This window comes from Tachyglossus aculeatus, chromosome 1 (genome assembly GCF_015852505.1).
Source record: "Tachyglossus aculeatus isolate mTacAcu1 chromosome 1, mTacAcu1.pri, whole genome shotgun sequence".
Lineage (NCBI taxonomy): Eukaryota > Metazoa > Chordata > Mammalia > Monotremata > Tachyglossidae > Tachyglossus > Tachyglossus aculeatus.
This window is the reverse complement of record NC_052066.1, coordinates 52,384,949-52,402,149: the sequence shown is the minus strand read 5'-3', so window position 1 is coordinate 52,402,149 and position 17,201 is coordinate 52,384,949. Positions and strand designations below refer to the sequence as shown.

The 17,201-nt window shown below is 41.0% G+C and overlaps 1 protein-coding gene across 3 annotated transcripts in view; it reads right to left on the bottom strand.

The window, feature by feature from the left end:
• PEX5L (peroxisomal biogenesis factor 5 like) overlaps positions 1-5,880 on the bottom strand; it is a 320,579-nt gene extending 314,699 nt beyond the window's left edge. For all 3 annotated transcript variants that reach the window (XM_038744156.1, XM_038744197.1, XM_038744242.1), the window contains exon 1: positions 5,663-5,880. In XM_038744156.1, coding sequence (XP_038600084.1) covers positions 5,663-5,683 — 21 coding nt within the window. In that variant the 5' untranslated portion in view covers positions 5,684-5,880. The remainder of the gene's footprint in view (positions 1-5,662) is intronic.
• Between the last annotated feature and the right edge of the window lie 11,321 nt (positions 5,881-17,201).

Below are 17,201 nucleotides of genomic sequence, written 5' to 3'. Positions count from 1 at the left end.
AAGCCCCAGCACGTTTTCTGGACAATTGTAACCTGGGAGAATCTGGGATTGAGTACAGAATGATGTTTCGTAGATCACAGCAAACCAGACCAATCATAGTGTTAAAGATTGCATGCAGCAGCAAAAAACGCTGCATTGAACAATACTTAGAGGCACCTACATTTTTCGTCAACTGAAGCTTCGGTTTAAATGATTTACAAACATAACCCAGTAAAGCCCTGTGATTGTATTTGACCTGAAAGATAAACCACTGATTCCAAGTCCTGCATCCTAAACAAATATTTTATTTTAGAAAACCCAAATGAAATGCACCCTTTCCAAAAGCTGATTTCTTAGAAATTTCTCACAATAACTGACTTCCAAGCCCTTTTCTGAGAATAGACTGAAGCTTATTTCAATTACAGTTTGACTTTGTAATCATATCATATGGTGGGGATGGCAGTGGGGCTTAAATATATGTATATTAATATATATATATATTATATATATATTAATATATATATTATATATATATTAGTTAAAATTTATCAAGGATATATACATGTGTATATATCCTTGATAAATTTTAAGTAATGATTTTAGGAATCTTTCAGGAGATTCTAGTCAAACAGAAACAGCATCATGGCAGTCTCATAGCTCCCTTGTGCTTCACAGATCACCATCTGGAACTCATTTGCAAAAAAAAGGTTGTAACTTTGTGTTCTACTCATATTTCCCTCTGGGCTTTGCAGAGGTGTCCATTAAGCTATTTTGAAGAGTTCTCTACACACCTGCAATGCAAATCTCAAACCTGAATATGTTCAACACACTGGAGCTTCTGGGAAGTTACCGTAACTTTCTGTCTAGTGGACTGGCAATGCAATAAATCTCTTTCCACAGGAGGAAAAAAAAACAAAGCAAAAACAACTTATTTTTCAGTGGTGCAGTTCCTCACCTGTCGACGATCCTCTTGTTAAAACTGAAAATGGGCTTAAAAAATGGGTTTAACAAATCACCGAAAAGAACAAGACTTGCAAGAAAGCCCTTTTATAAAGTTCTCAGTTATGAGTTGTGCAATGTCCTCAGACAATGAATTTGCTAATCCACCCAATGGATTTTCAATAAGGCCGCTAGCATATTGAGTTACTAGTGCGAGTCGGTAAACATTACATTAGAAACCTATGTTCATGGTACTTTAGGCCTGATCCCTAAAGAATAAACATTGCTTTTTGCATCCTCCCGAGAGCTTAGTACAATGTTCTGCACGTAGTAACCACTCAATAAATACCATGGATTGATTGTTTGGCTGATTGAGCTTATCTCACTGAGGTCAACAGCTATCTTCAGTTTGTATTTTTGAAGAAGGTAATCCTTGGAAAATTCTGAGTTTTATAAATTTGATTAATGGTCCTTAGATTTAACTTCTAAAAAAAATTTTCATTAGTATAACCAAAAACGATTTAGTATTTTTTTCCCCTCCTTAAGCCCACACTGGACACCCATGCTGCCTTATCAGGAAGCAACACTGGCTCTCTTTCTCATCTTTAAGGAACTTCCCTGCTATCCTACCATCCACTATCCAGGCAGGAGAGAGAGAAAGACATTTGTTCTCTGTCTCCCCCTTCTAGACTGTGAGCCCACTGTTGGGTAGGGACTGTCTCTATATGTCGCCAACTTGTACTTCCCAAGCGCTTAGTACAGTGCTCTGCACACAGTAAGTGCTCAATTAATTCGATTGATTGATTGATCAGTAGCATGAGGCTGCTGCAAAACGTCGGAGAGACTAGTGGCTGCTGTGTCAGCTGTTGTGACTACCAGTGTCCCTTGTAGAAGGAACCATTAGGAGCCTAAAATTCTGTTTATTTTTATTTTTATTTGATTTATCCTCTTGTCTGTTACTTCAGTGTTTTGTTTCACTGCTTACATTTCTATCTCCTGTCCTCTCTTCCCCTTTGTTTTCTTGAATCGTGAGCCCCACGAGGACCAGAGAACATTTCTATTCCCCACCCTTGTACACTTTTCCAGAGTTTGGTACAGAGCTCTGTGCACAGTAAGCACTTAATAAATACATCACTACTCTTTTAAAACTGTTTCCTTTCAATAATACTTTAAGTATGAAAGCAACCATGCAAATAACTGGTAATTAAGAAAATGTAATTAAGGTGTCAGAGTTTGAGCCAATTATTGACTTCCATCTGAAGAACTTTGACATGAAAGAGAACTGTTTTAAGGGATTTTTTTTTGCTTTTTTCCTATAGCTCAAAAGACAGAAATTAATTTCCCTGTACATGAAGTCTAAAGAACAAGTTCAGTTTTGAGTTTCATATGTAAAGAATAATTTGAATTAAACAAATTAAGCTTTGGGTTGTATATTTTGAAACAACTTGCTTTACAAGTGAAATCCAAACCGTGATTGAAGAGTCCCATTTCATTAATAGGAAAAGTATTTCCCTGCCCTCTCTCCCACCAAAATTGGGAATAAACCCTTCATACCTAAGTTGGAATAGTTCTGAAATAGTGTTTTATAAGGAAGAACTGACAGACACTGAGTTATTAGGTGTTCATCAGTGGTAGTGATTTGTGTATACACATTTCTCCTGGGTGTAACCCCCCCTGTAAAAAACATAGCAGATATATAAGCTGGAAGAAAATTCTACTTTTAGAAGTGGGAGGTTCTTTCTTTATAATATTAAGAAAGATTTCAGCCAGCACAGCGCTTCCATATTGGGATTGTAAAAACCTGAAGCAGTCAGTGAAGAAGCGATTTTACCTAAGATCCTGCAATTGCTGTGTAGAAAAAAATTCCCTTTGGAGTCAATTAGTGAAGCCAGTAGGAATATGATTTGCACAACTATAGCAACAACTCCTCCATTGCGTTTGACTATATGATGCTTGAACGTACTAAGAAAAGAACCGGTTATTATGGATAATCTATCATCCTTAGCAGGTGTGTGGAAATGTGTAAATCTTCTGATAGTCTATGAGGAAACTCCACGTTGCAGAAACACATTGCAGTATAGAGCCATTATTTAGAAAGTTCATATAATCATTACAGACACTTGAAAAATAATTACTCCCAAATATGTACAATTTCCATTACATTATCAGTCAAGTAAGGTTCACATAGCAACCCTTTAAAAATATAAGCATTGTTCACCTGTGATAGCCTTTTGCAAACCTTGTATCAAAAAAAGGTTAAAGAATTTGGACCGTTGAAAATATGAGGTTTTTTTTTACAAGTTTATCCCTTAGCGCTTACATAAACAATTGGAGGCAAACTGGAACATATTGATAACTAAAAACTTTTTGTCCTTTAATCCCATACTGAATTACTAAGAATCATTAGTTTCAAATTCTCTTCGCAAATGGCAGAAATGTTAGTGCATTTTCCTGACAGTTTAGCTGAATGGAAATGAATGAAATGACTGTTTCAGTTTTTGTCTTGTTTCCCTTTTTTGGGTGTTTATTATTGGGATTAAAGGCAGGTACATCTAGGAAGAGAATTTAATCTCTGAAAAAGAAAGGTCTTGGGGGTTATATCTTTCTTCACATAAAATTTCAGGGAATCTCAGGACTAGGTAATAGATTTCAAGTTCACTTGTTTTGGGGGGATTTGGGGGCTGACAGTGCATAAAATAAGCAGCCACTGAACGTGAGTCTTAAGGCTGTGGAAGCTCCAGTCTAAACATTAGTGGTCAGCAGCAACAGAAAAAAAAATGTATTGTGTTCTCAATTTTCTGGTAGCATATTGATTACGATCTTTCTTTAGAAATATTTTCAAGCTAAGGTTGGCAGAGAAGAGTTGTGAATTTTTTGAAAAGCATCATATTTGCTAGAAGAGCATGGTATAAGTGATAAGCAGAAAGTTCTGTGTAGATTCTGAGTCTTAGTGACTTTATTCTAGTTACCATTAAATCTTTGCTGAAGATAGAGAGTTTAAAATACATTTTATTGAAATACTAAGATACATTTTTTTAAATAACCCTGGAGGCGACTTTCTAATTCTGTTTACCAAAACCTACCTGTTTAATGACTTCACAAGTATCTAGAGTCTGTTGGGGATAATGAATTGAGAGTGCAGTTGTCAAAATAATACGCTTGGTTGCAAAAGCTGAAACAATAATATATACACATATATTTTCATAGCGCTCATAATACCCATCAGGATAGGTTTTTTATATTGAAATTATCTACAAATTAGACCAGCTTCCTAATGATAAGTGAATTTTAAGCACTTTGTTATGAAATATTAAGTTTAAGAATTTTTTTTCCCAGATCAGTTACTTACTCTCAAAGTTAAAAAGGGAAATAATTGCATAGGATATGGTCATTAAATTAGAGAATGTGGGAAGTTTGGGGAATTCAAAGAACACTGACTCAGGATTTCCCAACACTTATTTAAATTGAGGTCAGATTAGAGTCCAGGGTAATTGTTCCACAAACCCTGAAATAGCATATAAGGCAGTAATAAGATAAAACAGTGCCTATGATTAAATATTTATTCATTGTCATTTCTTCAAATTGCATTAAACATGCACTGAAACAACATTCTATATATACATACATACATATATGTATGAAAAAATAGCATCATGTAAAAAAGTATTGGACCATTGATGCAATGGAGAAGAACCCATATTTATAATCAGTTCGAGTGATTGAAAAGCATGAAGAAAAACTAGTATGACCTCAGTTCATATTTGACGAGCTGCTCGGGAATTTTCTTTTTTCAGGCATACACCTGTCTTTTTAAGAAAGACTCGTGTGAATAAGAATGGAAGTCAAGGTTAAAGTAATCACGTCTAAGACACTAGAGTGTTTGCATCAGGGAGAGGCAAAATCTCCCTTAGAGATGGCGATCAAGAACAATGAGAGGCAAACATTTCCACTTATAATGTTCAAGTCTTTAAGGGCATGTGTTTTAAATTCAGTTTCCAAGTCATGTGCTTTGGGGGAGAGGCAATACTGTCTCATAATCTGGGAAGAAAAAAAAAATCGCACAGCACCGTAAAGGCAGCATACTAAAAATTATAATAGGGAAGAGGAGGGTTATTCAAAAACGCCATGAAATTTTTGCTGATGGGCCAGGAATGCACTTTGTCTTTTCCATTATTGTTTGCCCTTCAGTTGACATCCAGGCTGAGATGCATCAATAATGTAGCCCCAGATGTGTAAACGGTAATATCGGCATCATAGAAGCATTTATCCTCAGATGATCTCCGGAGCCCGTTTTGGACAAACAGGTGAAAGGAATAAATAAGACAGCAAACTTCACCTACCTGAAGTTTCCAGGACTCTCTTCTTCTTCCCCACCCTGCTCCCTAGGAAACCGATTTAGTTTAACCCCCGGTGCTGGGCTTGCATTCATTCAGGCGTACTTACCGAGCGCCTACTGTGTGCAGAGCACTGTACTAAGCGCTTGGAAAGTACGATTCGGCCCCAAGTAAGAGACACTCCCTGCCCACCAACGGGCTCCCAGTCTGGATGCCACGCTCATATTGCACCATTTCACTTGTTGAATTGTGTGAAGGCGGTACAGTAAGTTGGAGGGTCTCCTCTCCCCCCGGGTGGGACAGCCCCAGCGTTTAGCACAGTGTTTGGCACGTAGTAAGCGCTTAGCACATACCATCATCATTATTAACAAGTGCCATCGTTATGATGATGCTGATGGAAACGTCCTTACCTGCATGTGTCCCTGGTACATTCTGCTCCGGCTTCTCCGGGGTCCCCTGAGGCCGGCGGGTTCTTTTCTTTTCTTTCTTCTGGTGTCTCCAGGCACCCCCCAAAAAGGGAAGGGGGGGGGGTGGGATGATTTGGGGCGTCGGTGACCCCAGAAACAGCTGCTCAGGTGGCCGGCCACGGAGCGGCCCCTTCGCAGTGCCGCAAAAAGAGCAAGGAGCTGTCCTCCTCTCGGGGTGCTGAACGACCGGAGCCTGGGAATGACAGCCGGGAAAACCGGTCCTCCACCCCCAAATCCACCCCCACCCACCCCCGGGGGAAGGAAGGAAGAAAAATCAAAAGTCTCCTCCTCTCTGGAGCCTCTAAAACTCCCTGCTTTTCAAGCGAACTCTTTCTCGCTTTCTGCTGAGCTCCTTCATCTCTCTCTCTCTGCAGAGACTTCCTCCTCCTCTTTCTCCTCCTCCTCCTCTTCCTCCTCCTCCTTCCCTTCTTCTTCTCCCTCCTCCTCCTCTCCCAGATCCCTCCCTCTCTTGCTGCTGCTGCCGAGAGGTGCAAAGCCCTAACCAGAGCGCAAGCGCATCCTCACGGACGGCCCCCCGGGCGACCCCTGAAAAAATTCCCGGTGGAGGAATTCCAGCAAAGGGGAGAGTTAGATGGAGCCAGGATAAAGGGGAAAGGAAATGCAGCATCATTTCTCCCCCTAAATAGCAGTCGAGACCCAAAAAGAGTCCTATCATATGAAAATGGATTTGGCTGAGTGGAGAGGTTTGCTGATGGTTGGGTTTTTTTTTTTTTTATATGTTGGCTTGGTTTTTATTCACTCATCCATTCAATCGTATTTATTGAGCGCTTACTGTGTGCAGAGCACTGGACTAAGCGCTTGGGAAGTACAAGTTTTTAGAGTTCTCTCCTGTCCCCGTGCGGCTTGGACGAGTTATCCGGGTACACCAGCCTTTTCTGTCTCCCCCTTTTAGACTGTGAGCCCACCGTTGGGTAGGGACTGTCTCTATATGTTGCCAACTTGTACTTTCCTAGCGCTTAGTACAGTGCTCTGCACACAGTAAGCGCTCAATAAATGCGATTGATTGATTGATTTCAAATTTGTCACTAATGTGGAACAAAAAAAACGCCTCTGTCATCTCTAACGTGGAGATGGTGTGGAACGGTCGGGACGATTGCATCTGTTGGGAGAGCTATTCGTTGTTGCTGATTTGTACTGTCCAATAATGATAATAATGATGATGATGATGGTGTCTGTTAAGCGCTTACCATGTGCCAGGCACTGTTCTAAGCGCTGGGGGAATACAAGGTGATCAGGTTGTCCCACGTGGGGCTCACAATGTTAATCCCCATTTTACAGATGAGGGAACCGAGGCACAGAGAAGCCAAGTGACTTACCCAAAGTCACACAGCTAAGTGTGACTCTTCCTCCCTTCAAACCCCTACTGAGAGCTCACCTCCTCCAGGAGGCCTTCCCAGACTGAGCCCCCTCCTTCCTCTCCCCCTCCTCCCCCACCCCATCTCCCCCTCCTTACCTCCTTCCCCTCCCCACAGCACCTGTATATATGTTTGTACGGATTTATTGCTCTATTCATTTATTTTATTTGTACATATTTATTCTATTTATTTTATTTTGTTAATACGTTTTGTTTTGTTGTCTGTCTCCCCCTTTTAGACTGGGAGCCCACTGTTGGGTAGGGACCGTCTCTATATGTTGCCAACTTGCACTTCCCAAGCGCTTAGTACAGTGCTCTGCACACAGTAAGTGCTCAATAAATACGATTGAATGAATAAGTGGTGGAATCAGGATTAGAGCCCACGACCTCTGACTCCCGGGCTCCTGCCATTGAGCCACACTGCTTAGTACTGTGCTCTGCACACAGTAAGTGCTCAATAGATAGGATTGAATGAATTAGTAAGAACATCTAAGTGTGATGGGAAGCAGCATGGCCCAGTGGAAAGAGTTGGATCCTAAGAGTCAGAGGACTTGGGTTCTAATCCCAGTTCTGCCACTTGTCTGCTGTGTGACTTTAGGCAAGTCACTTAGCTTCTCTGTGCCTCAAAGAACTTCTCTGTAAAGGGGCGATTCAGACCGTGAGCCACATGTGGGACATGGGTTGTGTCCAAATTATTTCTTGTCTATAAACTCACTGAGGCCAGGGAATGTGTTTGTCAATTCTTTTTAGTGTTCTCTCTCAAGTGCTTAGTGCAATGCTCTGCACATAGTAAGTGCTTAATAAGTACCATTGATCTACTATTGAATCCACCTTGCATATAACTCTTTAGGTACATGCACAGTATGTATTTTTAATCCTGATAACTTCGTTGTGATGCCTAAAGAGTTTTGCAACTGCATGGGATCAAAATTTAATCTTTGCAGCCATGATGTGCTAACATCAATCAATCAATCAATCAATCAATCGTATTTATTGAGTGCTTACTGTGTGCAGAGCACTGTACTAAGTGCTTGGGAAGTACAAGTTGGCAACATATAGAGACAGTCCCTACCCAACATCTTAGCACTGTTCTAAGTGCTGGGGAGGTTGCAAGGTGATCAGGCTGTCCCACTCACAGTTTTAATCCCCATTTTACAGATGAGGTAACTGAGGCACAGAGAAGTTAAGTGACTCATCCAAAGTCACACAGCTGACAGTTGGCGGAGCCGGGATTTGAATCTGACTCCAAAGCCCGGGCTTTTTCCACTGAGCCATGCTGTTTCTCAATCTTTGTATATGTAGCATCAGCAGAATTCTTTTCACCAAAAGAAGACTTTGCAAAAGCAGATCTTATTGAAGCCTTAACTTCATGAGGGTCGAGAGGTAGAAGGAAATATTTTGTTTCTTAGAAAATTATGTAATTGCAAAGATTTTGAAGATTTATGTTGCTTGAAGATTTTGTGTTAATCCTTTTTATTTCCACGTGGCACATGGTTGATGTGGAAGAACACACAATGACCATTATTTTTGACTGAGTTGTGAATCATAGATACTGATGAAGAGATCAAAATAAGAAAGCACATAGTAAATTCATAAATTCACTCATCAGTCACAACGGTATCTTATTGCTCCCCCACTGTGCACATGGTGCTGCTATTATTATTAATAGGTACTGACATACAAGAAAACAAGACATGGCTTTACTCTCCATATGTTGAAAATCTGAATGTGGCATGAAATGGGTCCAAGTATTGACAGCAGAAAGAAGACCCATTATATATCTTTCAAGGATTACAATTTAAGGAGGGACCCAGGACAAACACAAATGAACAATCACAAATAAAGATACAATCAACCTAGTGATGAAAACAAGTATTTTATAAATTGTATATATAATATATACATATTATACATATACATATATGTAAATATATATACCTGCATGTATGTACGTATTTAATGACTACATATAACTGCTGATTGCTCGATTGTTAGACTGAGAGTGAATACAACAATTAGAGTTTTAATAATACACATCTTAAAGTGTTTTTGAGAGAGAAGGTCATGGCTTGGCAACTGTAAGCTCGTTGTGGGCAGGTCTGTTTATTGTTATACTGTACTACCAAGTACAGTCTGCACATAGTGTTTTCAATAAATGCAATAGAATGAGTGAAAAAATGTCGTCTTTGAGATCCTTGTGGGCAGGTATAAATGTCTGCTTACTCTATTGAATTGTACTCCCCCAAGGGCTCAATACAGTGCTCTGTTCATGGTAAGTGCTCAATAAATACAATTGATTGATTGCAGCATAGTATAGTAGATAGAGCAATGGCCTGGGAATCAGAAGGTCATGGGCTCTAATCCTGACTCTATCACTTGTCTGCTGTGTGGCCTTGGTCAAGTCCTTTAACTTCCCTGTGCCTCAGTTACCTCATCTGTAAAATGGTGATTAAGACTGTGAGCCCCATGTGGGACATGAACTGTACCTGACACATAGTAAACGCTTTACAAATTCCATAATAATCATAATTATTATTATTACCAGGCAGAGTGAATGACAATCAAATAAGAGTGGGAAAGTTGGGTGCAAGGAAGGTTTGGTATGTTTGCTTGGGGGGAATAGAGAAGGGGCGTTGGGTATAAGCAGTGTGGCTCAGTGGAAAAGAGCCCGGGCTTTGGAGTCAGAGGTCATGGGTTCAAATCCTGGCTCTGCCGATTGTCAGCTGTGTGACTTTGAGCAAGTCACTTAACTTCTCTGGGCTTCAGTTCCCTCATCTGTAAAATGGGGATTAAGACGGTGAGCCCCTCGTGGGACAACCTGATCACCTTGTAACCTCCCCAGCGCATAGAACAGTGCTTTGCACATAGCAAGCACTAAATGAATGCCATTATTATTATTATTATTATTATTATTGTTATATTAGATAAATTCAATTAGGTAACAAGCAGAAGAGTGATAGAAGGATTTAAAGTCCAAGTTCAAGAGCCGGAATTTGCTATGCCTTCTAAGTTAAAGCTGAATTTAGACCTTAATGGAACTCTTTTCTCATGAAGATCAAATTCCTGTAAAGGTTTTAAGTGTCACAATTAGAGCAGTAATGAAAAAACCTTGAAAATGAATTAGTCCATGCCTCCTCTTCCATTCACCAGAGATGGTTGCTTGTCCTTCTCTTAAAGTCACAAGGTGTATTTCAGACTTTCACACACCTTATAGTTAAACTTTTCTCCCAATGTCAAATCTAATTACTTTTACTGCAGCAAAACTCCATTTTCTCCTTCCAAGTTTATAATCTAACCTTTGTGTCTACCTGGACAATCACTCTAGAAAAATATGGGATAAACTACAAATATCTTTAAGTGCCACACCTGACCAATAATTTGCAGAACTTCATCTTGGCAAGTCATTTTTAACCAATCTCTTGTTGATTATTGGTAAGAAATATAATATTTCAACTTAAAAATCTAAACCCTTTGTATAAAAAGGTTTTATTAGGGAGTAAAGTAAGAGAGTTTTGTATTAGGAAGATGAGTTAATATACTTCATTGCAAGATGGTAATTGAAAAAAATATTATTTATTTTAAGCAATAACATTAAAAATGAAAGTAAAATAAAAATGCTTTAAGTATGTTTCATATGGAGGAAAATGGCATATAAAAATTGCATGTACACATTATTTGTGTAAATTAGGGACAGAATTCTAGGCTTCATTAAATAACTGATGAAGTATCATTTCTTGTTTAATCCTAATATGAAGAGCGGATACAATATTAAACTGCATGTCATTAAAACTGTTCATTTGGAAGGGTAGTTTTCCTCGTGAATCTCACTTGCCACTAATGAGTTATTTAGTTATGCTGCTTGTAGGTATCACCTGCTGCTCATCAGTTAGCAAAGGAGTGACTATTTTTACATTGGTTGGAGAGGCAGTGCTACAATTTGTCAAATCATGGCTCCAGCTACAAACAGAAGTCTACATCTTTCACCCAGGACTGTGGATCATTCATTCAGTTGTATTTATTGAGCACTTACTGTACAGAGCACTGAACTAAGCACTTGGGAGGGTACAATATAACAATAAATAGACAATTCCCTGCCACAACGAGCTCACAGTCTAGAGACGAGCTCACAGCAGAGATTAGTCTTTCAGCCAGATATTGTGTGCTTACTTTGTGCTGAACACTGTACTAGGCGCTTTGGAAAGTGCAATTCCATTGAGTTGGAAGACATGATCCCTGCTCACAAGGAGCTTAAAATCTTGAGAAGGAATAAAGACTTTCAGATAATTACAGATAGGGGATGTGATTATGTACAACAATGCTGTGGGGTTGAGGAAAGGGGGAAGATCAAATGATTAAGGGGTACAGATCTAAGTGTATAAGTGATAGGGGAAATGTGGACTTAGCCAGGGAAGGGCTTTCAGAGGAGGTGTGATTTTAGTAGGACTTCTAAGGTAAGGAGAGAAGTTCCAGGCCACAGGTAGGATGTGGGAAGGAGCCAGAGGAGTGACAAATAAAATTGGGATACAGTGAGTAGGTCAGAGTTAGAAGGGCGAAGTGTGTGGGTTGGATTATAGTAGATCAGAAAGGTAAGAGTGGGAGAACTGATCGAATTCCTTAAGCTAACGGTTAAAGTGTTTCTGTTTAATATTAAAGTGGATGGACAGCCTCTGGAGGGTTTTGAGGGGTGGGGAGGCATGGACTGAATGTTCCTATAGAAAAATGATCTGGGGAGCAGAGTGAATATGGACTGGAGAGGGAAGAGGTCGAAGTCAGGTAAGTCAGCAAAGAGGTTGATGCAATAGTAGAGGTGGAATATGATAAAATCTTGGATCAGAGTGGTAGAGTCTGAATGGAGAGGAAAGAGTGGAGAGATTCTAGTGGTATTGTGAAGGTAGAACTGAAAAGATTTGGTGACAGACTGACTATAGGAGTTGAATGAGAGAGATGAGTCAAGGATAATGCCAAAATTACAGGGTTTATAAGACAGAAAGACATGTATTCCCCCCGACCCCAAATGTCTGTTGAAGGCAGATCTCCAAGAAGGCTTTCCTGATTAAGCTCTCCTTTCCCTCTTCTCCCACTCCCTTCTGCATCATTTTGACTTGCCCCCTTTATTCATTCCCTGCACTCTCAGTCCCACAGCATTTATATGCATGCCTGTAATTTATTTATATCGATGTCTGTCTCTCCCTCTAAACTGTAAGCTCGTTGTGGGCAGGGAATGTGTCTGTTTATTGGTGTACTCCTCCAAGTGTGCAATACAGTGTTCTGCACACAGTAAGTGCTCAATAAATATGAGATGGGAAGCAGAGGTGAAAAAGGAGTGGGCAGAGAAATAGGAGAACCAGGAGAGGATGGTGTCCGTGTCCTACCCGTGGCTCAGAGGAAAGAGCATGGGCTTGAGAGTCAGAGGTCATGGGTTCTAATCCCGGCTCCACCACTTGTCAGCTGTATGACTGGGCACACCACTTAACTTCTCTGTGCCTCAGTTCCCTCATCTGGAAAATGGGGATTAATACTGTGAGCCCTATGTGGGACAACCTGATTACCTTGTAGCCCCCAGTACTTTGAACAGTGCTTGGCACATAGTAAGCACTTACAAAATGCCATCATTATTATTACAACCCAGCCTACACACTCTGCTTCTCCAGGATCAGCCTATTCATTGTGCCTCCAACTAAACTATCTTACCATCGACCCCTTTCATTCATACATTCATTCATTCATTTAATCGTATTTATTGAGCCCTTACTGTGTGCAGAGCACTGTTCTAAGCGCTTGGGAAGTACAAGTCGGTGACACATAGAGACGATCCCTACCCAACAACAGGCTCACACACAGTCTAGAAGGGGGAGACAGACAACAAAACAAAACATGTGGACAGGTGTCACGTTGTCAGACTAAATAGAATTAAAGCTAAATGCACATCATTAACAAAATAAATAGAATAGTAATTATGTACAAGTAAAATAAATACAGTAATAAAACTGTACAAACACAGCACTTAGAACAGTGCTTCAGCGCTTAGAACAGTGCTTTGCACATAGTAAGCACTTAATAAATGCCATCATTATTATATACAGGTGTTGTGGGGAGGCGAAGGAGGTAGGGCGGAGGGGACGGGGAGGAGGAGAGGAAAAAGGGGGGCTCTCATGTCCTCCCTCTGATCTGATACTCTCCACCATCACCATGACCTATTTACAGGCCACCACTTTCTTCACTTTCAAAACCTTATTAAGGTCACAGCTTCTCCAAGAAGCTTTCTCCAACTAAGCCATCGCTATTCCCTCTCCCTTCTGTGTCACCTATGCACTTGGATCCGTACCCTTTATGCATTTGATAATAATAATAATGATGGTATTTGTTAAGCACTTACTATCTGCCAGGCACTGTACTAAGCGCTGGATATTCACCCAACCCTCAGTCCCAGCACTCATGTACATAACAGCAAAGTTTTTAATGCCTGTCTCCCTCCTAGACTGTAAGCTCCTTGTGGGAAAGGAACATTTTTACCAACTCATGGCCTAGTGGGTAGAACGCAGGCTTGGGAGTCAGAATGTCATGTGTTCTAATCCCAACTCTGCCACTTGTCTGCTGTGTGACCTTAGGCAAATCACTTAACTTCTCTGTGCCTCAATTTCCACATCTGTAAAATGGGGATTAAGACTGTGAGCCCTAAGAGGGACTGGGACTGTGTCCAACCTGATTACCTTGTATTTACCCCAGCACTTAGATCAGTGCCTGGCACATACTAAGTGCTTAACAAATACCATTGTTATTATGAATAACTGTGTTATATTGTACTCTCCCAAGCAACCAGTACAGTGCTCTGCACACAATAAATGCTCAATAAACATTGATTAATGCCAAGATTGGAGTACTTGCATATTCTTTCATTCATTCAATCGTATTTATTGAGCGCTTACTGTGTGCAGAGCACTGTACTAAGTGCTTGGGAAGTACAAGTTGGCAACATATAGAGACGGTCCCTACCCAACAATGGGCTTACAGTCTAGAAGGAGGAGACAGACAACAAAACAAAACATGTGGACAGGTGTCAAGTCATTAGAATAAATAGAAATATAGCTAGATGCACATCATTAACAAAATAAATAGAATAGTAAACATGTATAAGTAAAATAAATAGAGTAATAAATCTGTACAAACATATTCATTCATTCATTCAATCGTATTTATTGAGCACTTACTGTGTGCAGAGCACTGTACTAAGTGCTTGGGAAGTACAAGTTGGCAACATATATACAGGTGCTGTGGAGAGGGGAAGGAGGTAGGGTGGGGGGATGGGGAGGAGGAGAGGAAAAAAGGGTCTCAGTCTGGGAAGGCCTCCTGGAGGAGGTGAGCTCTCATCAGGGCTTTGAAGAGAGGAAGAGAGCTAGCTTGGCGGATGTGGGGAGGGAGGGCATTACAGGCCAGGGGGAGAACGTGGGCCAGGGGTCGATGGCGGGACGGGTGAGAATGAGGTACAGTGAGGAGATTAGCAGCAGCAGAGGAGCAGAGGGTGTGGGCTGGGCTATAGAAGGAGAGAAGGGAGGTGAGGTAAGAGGGGGCTAGGTGATGGACAGCCTTGAAGCCGAGAGTGAGGAGTTTTTGCTTGATGCATAGGTTGACCGACAGCCATTGGAGATTTTCATTGGAGTGTATCAAGAAAACACTCCTCACTATTGGCTTCAAAGCTCTCCATCACCTTGCCCCTTCTTACCTCACCTCCCTTCTTGCCTCCTACATCCCAGCCCGGAAACACTCGGTTCCTCTAGTACTAACCTTCTCACTGTGCCTCATTCTCACCTGTCCTGCCGTCAACCCCTGGCCCATGCCCTACCTCTGTCCTGGAATGCCCTCCCTCCTCAAATCTGCCAAACTAGCGCACTTCCCCCTTTCAAAGCCCTAATGAAAGCTCACATCCTCCAGGAGGCCTTCCCAGATTGAGCCCCCTTTTCCTCTGCTCCCCCTCTCCTCCCCATCAACCCAAATCACTTCCGTTGCTCTACCGGCCTCCCCACTTCACAGCACTTGTGTACGTATGTACGTATTATAATTATGTACCTGTATATATGTATATATGTTTGTACATATTTATTACTCTATTTTATTTGTACATATTCATTCTATTTATTTTATTTTGTTAATATGTTTTGTTTTGTTCCCTGTCTCCCCCTCCTAGACTGTGAGCCCACTATTGGGTAGGGACTGTCTCTATATGTTGCCAACTTGTACTTCCCAAGCGCTTAGTACAGTGCTTTGCACACAGTAAGCGCTCAATAAATACAATTGAATGAATGAATGATAATTCTATTCATTTTTATTAATAATATGTATATATCTATAATCCTATTTATTTATTAAGATGCTACTGATGACAGTTTACTCATTTTGATGTCTCCCCATTCCTAATAGTAATAATAATGATGGCATTTGTTAGCACATACTATGTGCAAAGCACTGTTCTAAACGCTGGGGGGATACAAGGTGGTCAGGTTGTCCCACGTGGGGCTCACAGTCTTAATCCCCATTTTACAGATGAGGTAACTGAGGCTCAGAGAAGTTAAGTGACTTGCCCAATGTCACACAGCAGACATGTGGGGGAGACGGGATTAGAACCTGTGACCTCTGACTCCCAAGCCCGGGTTCTTTCCACTGAGCCACACTGCTTCCTAGACCGTGAGCCTGCTGTGGGCAGGGATTGTCTCTGTTGCTGAACTGTTCTTCCCAAATGCTTAGTACAGTGCTCTGCACACAGTTAGTGCTCAATAAATATGATTGAATGAATTTATAAGGGCTCAATGTGGGCTGGAAATGTGTCTACTAACTCTGTTGTATTTTACTCTCCCGAGTTTCTAGCATAGTATGAGACATATACTCAACAAATATCATCTATCGATTGATAAGGGAAAACCTAAAATTCCAGTATTTATGAAATTAGATTTTTTAAAGCTGGATAATCATAATAATAATGATGGTATTTGTTAAGCGCTAAATATCTGCAAAGCACAGTTCTAAGCGCTGGGGCGGTTACAAGGTGATCAGGTTGTCCCATGGGGGGCTCACAGTCTTAATCCCCATTTTACAGATGAGGTAATTGAGGCCTAGAGAAGTGAAGTGACTTGCCCAAAGTCACACAGCTGACAATTGGCGGAGCCGGGATTTGAACGCACGACCTCTGACTCCAAAGCCCGGGCTCTTTCCACCGAGCCACGCTGCTGTGACTGTAGGTTTCTGATCAAACAATTAATGCATGAAACATTGTTCAACAGTTGAAACCACTGGATAAGAAATTACAGATTGCAGAGAAGCAGCATGGCTCAGTGGAAGAAGCCCGGGCTTTGGAGTCAGAGGTCATGGGTTCAAACCCCGGCTCTGCCAATTATCAGCTGTGTGACTGTGGGCACGTCACTTCTCTGTGCCTCAGTTATCGCATCTGTAAAATGGGGATTAAGACAGTGAGCCCCCCGTGGGACAAACTGATCATCTTGTAACCTGAACAGTGCTTTGCACATAGTAAGTGCTTAATAAGTGCCATCATTATAATTATTACAGATACGGAGAACAGGGGAAAACATGCTGAACTGCTTTGCCTTTTTTGCTAAGTACAGTGTGGGAAGGCCAACCTTCTGGATCACTCCATCTTGTTAATCACTACATCATGCTAAATGTGATCAGCTGGTTTGTATTAACTCAGCCCGAGGTGGAGTCAAGATTCAGCTAGGAGAAGTCAGTCCTTAATGAGCACTTTGAGAAAAGGCAGGCAGTGGAAGAGTAAGGAAAAGAAAGTATCTGGCATTGGACATGTAGTGGTGAGACTTGAGGAGCTCTTGAACAAGGTAAGTCGAATATTCAATACTGTGCTTCCTTTAGGATTAGTTTGAGGAGCTCCACAAATAGGAACATCCAGCTCTTTGGCTAGCACTTGTACTTCCCAAGTGTTTAGTACAGTGCTCTGCACTTAATTTGAGCAAGTCACTTAATAATAATAATAATGATAGCATTTATTAAGTGCTTACTATGTGCAAGGCACTGTTCTAAGCGGTGGGGAGGTTACAAGGTGATCAGGTTGTCCCACATGGGGCTCACAGTCTTAATCCCCATTTT